Source organism: Sardina pilchardus, chromosome 15, assembly GCF_963854185.1.
Source record: "Sardina pilchardus chromosome 15, fSarPil1.1, whole genome shotgun sequence".
In the NCBI taxonomy this organism is placed as follows: Eukaryota; Metazoa; Chordata; class Actinopteri; order Clupeiformes; family Clupeidae; genus Sardina; species Sardina pilchardus.
In genome coordinates, this window is record NC_085008.1 from 9,328,219 (window position 1) to 9,336,348 (window position 8,130).

The following is an 8,130-nucleotide window of genomic DNA, read 5'->3' on the forward strand; positions in this document are numbered from 1 at the left end:
TACAGTACCTACCAAAGTGGCCGGTGAGTGTGTTTCGCTACCTGAGATCAGATCTGGGACCCAGTATGCAAGTGTTGGTCTTACAAGTCCAAATTGAGAAACTCCAAAAGACTATGGCTATGTGCTAATATCAGAGCTACAACCATCCTGTTTACAGTTATGATTCATTAATCAGATTTTAAATTATGCTTTAAAAAGGGGGGTTTTGTGCATCAAAAATATGTGTCTGGAACACACAATGCAGATCCATGAGAAAAACAGCAGTGACCCTGGGTGGCAAATCAATAGAAATTTAATTGAATCTCATCTTTTGTTTTAAAAAATATTATAACTTGCAGAAGCATCACACCCACACCCAGGCATACACAGGCACTCTCTGAAGTCTTTTCCATATATTTATTAGAACAAAGTGATTTGCCGCACTCATTTGGAGCAGACCCTGGAGGAGCCTTAGTCGGCAGCCTGCTCCTGAGCCCGGAGGTAGCTAGCCTTCTTCTGGGCCACGCGGTCTTTCCTCTGGGCAAGCGTGAGCTTGGCGCGGTTCCACCTGGCACAACAGGAAACAAAGCCACAACATTAGGACACAGTCGGAGAGGTCAGAAACATCAGAACACATACCATGTGCTCTGTGTAGAGCAGGCGTAGAATAAGGCATAACACAATGGCCAGAGAGGAGCCCAGTAAACCATTATGAGACTGCCTTTAGTGAGCGCATATGCTCCTTCTAATGGCAGTGAGTCACATTCACACATTATCAACTAGGACACCCCTGTGGGATGAAGGTGCCGACAGCAGCACCTTCATTGAGTAATGGCGAGAGGCTGGGGTAATCAACAATTTACAAAATTCTCCTTCACAATGGGACAATTTCTGGAGAAACCCTCTTGGCTCTCAAACACTCTCTTAAGAGCCATATTCCTTCCAGAATTATTACCACAAAGATTATTATAGTGGTATTTAAATTACTTAAATGCACTTAAAGTTCAGTTTCACCCAGCAACCAACAAGTGCCTCTAAGTTAGGACAGGTCATGACTAGGGTTGGGTATCGAGAATCGATGGGAACCGGGACTAGCTTTCCAATTCTCCCGGAATCGTTCAAAAGTTTGAATTTCAATTCCTAGTATCGATTCCCAGTCCGCGAACCGGAAGAAGAAGCCGCTAAACACCAACGAAGAAGGTGTTTGCATAACCGAGCTGAGGCAACAAGACGACAGTTCATAGATTTGATATTTATATTGTAGTTGAAAACAGCCCTGTGAGAAATGTATAGTAAAGTTCATAAAAAGTAAAAAGTTCATAGAATTAAAATTGATGGAGAAGATCAGACCGTTTGTTAGCTAGCTCATTTAAAATATCCAAACTTTTTTGACCCTGCCTCTTACAAGAATCGGAATCGAGAATCGTTAGGAACCGGAATCGAAACAAGGAATCGAAATCGGAATCGTTCAAATTCAAACGATACCCAACCCTAGTCATGACCTTTGTGGCATCCACAATTTGATAACTGCTCAAGCTATGGACCAAGATCTATGCCAACTTCTCCTGGCTTAAAATAAGAGCAGTGCTTCTACTCCCTCAAGTCAACACCTGTGCACTGAATGGAACTGTAACATGTGGGATTTTGGCCCCATGAACTCAGGTCAGTCTTATCTATAGGGACAACCATGAGTCATCACTGCCATATGCATTTAACTGAAGTTACATTAACTGTGAACATGTCAAGTACAACCATCATGATTGTCCACGTCAAGCATACTAAGTCCTGTATGGCGCTTATTCTGTCCAGTACACCCCAAAGCTTTGGTTCTAGACTCACCTCTTCTTCTTGACCTCCTTCTTGGGCTTCTTCTCGTGTACGGGGTTCTCACGAATGGTAGCGTGTGCCTTTTTGTACATCTCCTCAACCTGGGGATCACAGGTTACACACATTATAGTCACCAATGCCACAAACCGTGCAAACGGAGGACAGCACATCTTAAAACTGAAGTCATTACACAACAGGGCTGTGCAATTAATTGATTAATCGTGATTACCTCCAACAATTGTGAAAATAAGTTGAAATATGATTGCTATAATCAGTTTCATAACAATATTCCCCTTTTGTCTTGAGTTGTGTGCATCGTCTTTATACATGTACTTTTCCCAGTTGGATTACACTTAAAATTCAATCAAAAATGTAAAAAGTGTACATTTCAAATATGGATGATCCTTTCAAAATCACTGAGCAATCACGTTTAGTAATCGTGATCAATATTGAACAAAATGGTGAATGATTTACCATAATCAAGCATCCCTATTACAAAACAGTAAAAAAATTGCTATTGGCTCGCTTTAACACTAAAAAGCTTCAGCTTCAACTTGAAACCACATCAAGGATCAGAAGGATTGTGGTGGACCGCAAACATTTAAGCGGTTATGAAAGGTTATTTTTTTTCTTACTGAATCTGGGGTGACGCCATTCTTGATGAAGCGGGAGAACTGTTTTTTGTAGGCATCTTCATCCTCCTCCATCAGGAGACTCATGTATTCCGAGATGTTCAGGCCCAGGATGTGTTTGCGATGGACCTCGGCGTTAAATTCCTTGCTCTCGGTGTCATAACCGGGGAAACGTTTGGTGCTGAAAAGGGGAAAAAGTGACTACTTAAATCAAGTTAACCCAGACAAGCAGTTACCACCATCACTTTGATTGGGCATATTTTAGGATTAGGGAAAACAAGTTTAAGAGTAGGAGCCACAGGCTCGAAACGTCACAAAAATATTGCAAACAGGAGCTCTTTTCCTTTAAGGATTAGGCAGACATACAAACAGACACATTTGAATGCTTTTAAGTAGAACGTAAAGTAAGTCCGTTTCTAGCAATTTTAAGGAATCATGGCAACACTTAGGCCTGATGTCCTGCGTCTGTCCCGCAAACACGGAGCGCGACGAGAATCGCGTGAATGCAGCACGAGGGGTGTCGTATGCCTCCCAACAACTGACCACGTGTCAATAACACACGTCTGACGTGTGCGAATATGCACGGTGGAGCATAGCTTCTCCTTTAGACTGCGATGCCTAGGGCCATGTGCCACACCCATACGTTCCTGTCCAGCCAAAGGTAAGGATTAACCATTCACACCATTAGGCGTGGCCCTCGTTACCTCAGAGCATCTGCATGAAGCTCTATGAACACAGACCATACTGCTGCTCTCAGCCCCGTCTTGAAACGTGCTTACATCAACTGTGCAAATGAAGGACCAACTACAATTTTGCTCAGTTTAAAAATGTATCATCATCGAGCAGCAGACAGCGTGTGTGCAGCCAACCATGCAAAAACCCTCAGCAACCCTAGCAGCTCACCACACCCTTACTGCTGCCAATACTTACTAACCTCAACAGCTCTGCTATCTACTAGGCAGTGAGATTTAGACTTTTCTCTGGACACTTCCTGCTGTGGTCATGTCGTGCTGGCCGCTCACCTGTGAGGAATGGACAGGCCTCCATCGACGGCACCCTTAAGAGCTCCGAACACCTTGTTGCCGGTGGTGGTTCTGGCGAGGCCGGCGTCGAGGTAGCAGGTGAAGGCACCTGGCTGCCCGTCAATGCTCTCCACGTTGAACTCGTCGCCTGTGATCTCAACCTGGCCCTCGTACACCTTATCCAGGCCAAATTTGTTCAGCAGCTGGGGAGACAAGAGAAGACAACACTTCAGCTGTTTGCAATGCAACCTTATGACAGTGAGCATGCATGTTTGACACTCATTTAAATTTCTATGGCACAATGGGAAAGGATGACGTAGAACTAGTAAGTGGCAGCAATTTCTGAATATTAAGAGTCGCTGCTGCTGAGAAACATTTTCTGGGCAGAAAAAGGACCCTGTGACCCCGAGTAATCGCAGATAGCAGAGAAGTGCAGTAATTACCTTCCACCTCACAACAGACAAACACCAGACAATGCTTCCACCTCAAACATAAGACTCAACACGCTCCGCACATTAGAAGTCATTAAATTGTTATCTGCTTAACATTAGCCAAAGGAACTCCGCTCAGTCTACTCTGGTCATAATATACAAGTATACAAAGACTCCACTAAAGACTACACTAAACCAAAACTCAATATTTCAATGGTGCATGACACCACTAATAACGTTTAAGTTTTAGATGTGCTCTACAACACTGCATTGCCAGTCATCACCAGCAGGTGCTGTTCTTTACACTTCTACAGTATACTGCAAAACTTTCAGAAATCCCATTAATGAGAACTATTCAGTCAACTTCCTGTTCAACTTCAAAAGCTTTACTTTTCACCTAAGACTGAAGACCTCAAGTAATGCGTTTTCTATTGTTTGGGCTGGACTGAGTTTCCATATTACTCAAAGTGTTAAATCATACAAAGACTGGGAAAAGGGGGAGAAAAGCTAGAAGATCTGAAGGCCATTTCTTACATAGTTTCCACATAGATTAAAGATCTAAATGGAGGCATACATGCCCTACAAGACAAGATGTGTGAATCAATTACCAACAACCTATAAATTGCAATAGTTCCAGAATCGTAGTCATCTTGAAGACTGACAACATTTCATATGCGTCTTCCCAATCAGGTGAACTAAGCTGCATACATTTTGCTAGCAGTTTGCTAGTGGCTTGAATAATACTTGAACTTTGTGCTCTTTAATTTTGAGGTACTACGTCTCATGATGTCGGTGCTTATTCAACCTCAAATAGTTCTCTCGTCTCTGACAATCTGAATCCAACTCTAAGCAAATCAAGCACATCGCAACAGAACTACTATAAGTGTGAAATGAAGAGACCCAGTGCATCCCAGGCTTGGAGTCACCCAGGGACAGGACAGGAAGTAACTGCAAAACCATCACCACAATAGAACGAGGACCCCATGATGTACTTCACATTCTTGTTGTCCCCCTTCCACTAATGACTTACATCTGTGGCACTCATGATCACTCCCAAATAAACATTCTTCAGTGAGAAGTTGGGGTGTGTGTGTGTGCATGCATTGGGAGAGCAGAGGACATTAGGGAGCAGAGGAGGACCTCACCCGGCGAGCCAGCAGCAGACCGGTGCAGTATGCGGCGGCATAGTTCGTCAGTCCGACAGAGATGCCGTATTTTGGCAGCTCATGGGAGTAGGCGGCACAAACAATCATGTCACCCTCGATCCTGGCATAGGCGATCTGATGACACGCAGATAAAACAATCATTACTGTGGTCATAAGATCAGCTTCACTCAGGTACAGTACACACAGAAGCAATGTGAGAAAAAACAAAACACCAAACTTGCAACTGCACACTTAAACCAAACTAACCTGGCAGATGATGTCTCTGTTGGAGAATCGCACAATCATCCGGTACTTCGGGGTGTTGTACTTGTTCTTGTCCTGGATCACCAGTCTTTTGCGGGCAAAGAAGTCAGTCTTTCCCTCTGGGAAAAAAGTAACCACAATATAACAAGTTCCCAAACATGTTCATTGCAAAATAAGCAAATCACGTTGTATACAAATTGGTAGGATAGAATGCAAAAGCTTACCTCTCCTCCTCCTGAATTTGACTTGGTACCTCTTGAAGTAGGCCTTATTCTTCACCACTTTAACAAATCCCTGAAAAACATTCAAGCGCGATCTGTTTATCTCATTCAAGAAACCATTCATGGACATGCGAATCATCTACTGAGAATATGAAGAGATAACGTGAACTCCAAGTCACGTTAGGCCTGCGACTATTGCACGAAACCTGACAATCATGGCAGCACACATCTAGTTAGCCTTAGCCGAGTACCTAGCTAGTTGGCAATATGTTCCGCTCACAAGACAAACGAGTGACATTAGTTACAAAAACTCATGTTTGCCTGCTGAAAAACGCAGCCGAAACAAAGACAAAACTTTCGGACGAACAGAGGTATACCCATTATCAACCATTCTAAAGAGAATCGGAAATTCTGGCCATTAGGCCACGTTTGAAAAGACTACCGCTATGCTACACCGGTAGAAATCTACAATCATCCTAATAATCAGTAAAATGTAAAAAACATATTATGGCATAAAACAACAGTGCAATGTCATACATGTTAGAATTCGTGCATATCTTGGCATTTTACTGACCATTTTGAGGACTTTTAGATCTCCTGTTTCAGGAGCCCGAAGTCACAGACAGGGTTTTGGACTCCGCTGGACTAAAAAAGAAAGACTGATTTGCGCATGCCCCGTAAATACATGGCCGGCCAAGCCACATGTTTGACAGCATAGCGGCAGTCGAACAGAGCCATCGTACAAAAGTAACTACCACCTGCTGGATAGGAGGAATCACAACAGCTGATTCGGGCCAACAACTCCACTGGATTTTTCATTTAGTATTTCAGTCCTTGAACCACCTAATTTTGTTAATCACATTCGAGGAGAATTAAGTCTCATATTGATTTGTGTCAAGGTAGCCTACACCAGAATAGCTTGTGCATTGATGGCTATCCATGCTGACCATAGACTATATAGAACTGCTGACATCCACCATCCTGAACCAGAGTTCCGCAAGGAGGATTGCAATAAGCATCACATTTTCAGACAGTTGAATAGCCTAATAGCCTTGAGGAGTCAAAATGGACACCTACATTTAGTCAGCATTTTTCACCATTTCATCTCTCTCCACAGCCCCAAACAAGTCATCTATTGACCAAGGGACACCTCATGTGGACGAGTGGGGTGGTTGGAGCCCATCGCCACTGCATAGCCTATTGATGGAGATGGTGACCAAGAGTTCAGCAACGACGACTACAGTATCACATTTTAGATGGTTAGAGTTGAAATGGACAACTATACTTTAATGTTTATGTAATTCCAATCATCATTTAATCTCTCCACAGACTGTCTGTTGACTACGAGACACCTCAGCTGGACAAGGAGGAAAATATGTCTGTCCCAAGCAGGTTATTCAATATGCATATCTTATATTTACTGCTAATAAGTTTCCATAAGGCCTATAACGTCCTCAAAAGCCTGATAATTCAGGCTCAGATATTGTCTTTGTTTTAAGGCCTGAACCATGCAAATAAAAGAAAACGTGTGTAGATTGCAGACACACAAATCAGATTTTGTGTGAAGAGTATGGTAGCCTTTATGTGAGTTGTATGATATATGATATGATACACACAAACCCACACACACACACACACACACACACACACACACACACACACAGTGCCACCATACCCTTGTTGTAGTAGTCCATTCACTTTGGGCTGTAGAAGGGGGGGAAATAAATGCAAACAGATACGAAGTTGGTTTTGAATTTAATTTAAAGTGGTATTGAAAAGGTCAAAAAAGTTTGAGTTGGTGGGTCCTGGGGGTACCCTGGAGACAGGTGTCACTCCGCAATTATCGAGCGGCGGTCATATTTTGTACCGCTTTAAAGTACATCTAGTTGCTTTGACTTAAACATGTTATCTTTTGGATCATGTTGTGATTCCCCCCCCCCCCCACCCCCCCCCCCCCCCCACACACACACACACACACACACATTGGCACAGTTAACCTGACACACCACACAGGACACACATGCACACACATTGACTTCAATCTGTTGTTCTTATTTATTTGCTTATTTCAACCTGTTGTACTTATTTATTTATCTATTTACAGTATTATGTATTTTAGCATTAGTGCAGGCTGATGAGATTGTCTGGTATTGTGTTAAATGGCTTTTTAAATTTGAATGTTTTCCTTCAAGATGCTATAACTAAAAGACAAGGGTCCTAAGTCTAATAAAGATTAGCTTGCATACTTCTCATGTTGCTTTAGTTGCTATACTGATGCATATTACGTGACAATGATGCGGGGGACACAGTGGAACCTACTGTAAGCACACTGGAAAAGATGGTGACATGGTCATGTCCATTTATTTTAAGGCAGATGCTATTTGCACCCATGGTGCAAATTATGAACATTACTATTTACACCCGGGTGTAAATAGTGTATAATCAACAATACTATTTACACCCGGTGACCCGGGTGCAAATAATCAATTAATTTAATGCCAGCAAAAAAAAGTTTGGACGGGGCATTTTTACCACAGCGTTGCTTCATCTCTTCATTTAACAACATACTGTAAATGTCTAGCCAAGGTATACCCATGCTGATTTGCACA

At 42.7% G+C, this 8,130-nt stretch overlaps 1 protein-coding gene across 1 annotated transcript; it reads right to left on the reverse strand.

Annotated features, from left to right (window-relative positions):
- Window positions 1-274: 274 nt before the first annotated feature.
- On the reverse strand, window positions 275-6,229 carry LOC134101859 (large ribosomal subunit protein uL18). The gene is made up of 8 exons (XM_062555706.1): window positions 6,096-6,229; window positions 5,525-5,594; window positions 5,304-5,419; window positions 5,037-5,171; window positions 3,461-3,663; window positions 2,442-2,619; window positions 1,819-1,907; window positions 275-547 (listed from the first exon to the last, which is right to left on the reverse strand). Exons 1-8 carry the CDS (start codon window positions 6,096-6,098, stop codon window positions 451-453), a joined length of 891 nt encoding a protein of 296 aa, XP_062411690.1. The 5' UTR covers window positions 6,099-6,229; the 3' UTR covers window positions 275-450.
- Between the last annotated feature and the right edge of the window lie 1,901 nt (window positions 6,230-8,130).